At 36.0% G+C, this 275-nt stretch overlaps 1 protein-coding gene across 1 annotated transcript in view; it reads right to left on the bottom strand.

Moving 5' to 3' along the window:
- Positions 1-11: 11 nt before the first annotated feature.
- LOC113744795 (microfibril-associated glycoprotein 4-like) overlaps positions 12-275 on the bottom strand; it is a gene marked incomplete at its 5' end in the record, with an annotated part of 920 nt that continues 656 nt past the window's right edge. The window contains one exon of the mRNA XM_027275741.1: positions 12-275. This exon is cut by the window's right edge and continues 224 nt beyond it. Coding sequence (XP_027131542.1) covers positions 180-275 — 96 coding nt within the window.

Genomic DNA, 275 nt, shown 5'->3' with positions numbered 1-275 from the left:
AAATATTTATGTTGTTTTTATGTTTGTTTTTTTTGTCTTTTGCTTTGCTATAAGTTGAGTTGGAAGTTAATGAAGTTGTCGACATGTTATCAGACTCTGTGTCTGTTTCATGTAAAGATGATGAAGAACAGAGAGAAAAATCATCAGCTGATTTTCTGCTGCATGTTTGACCTGGAGAACTACTTCACAGGACGGATCTTCATGCTGATGCTCTTCAGGGAGTAGTCATAACCCTTATAATGGTACCAAAGCACTCCCATAGCATAGTGTTTTTT

The sequence above is a fragment of the Larimichthys crocea genome, unplaced genomic scaffold, assembly GCF_000972845.2.
Source record: "Larimichthys crocea isolate SSNF unplaced genomic scaffold, L_crocea_2.0 scaffold1970, whole genome shotgun sequence".
Classification (NCBI taxonomy): domain Eukaryota; kingdom Metazoa; phylum Chordata; class Actinopteri; family Sciaenidae; genus Larimichthys; species Larimichthys crocea.
This window is presented reverse-complemented; position numbering and strand designations above follow the sequence as displayed.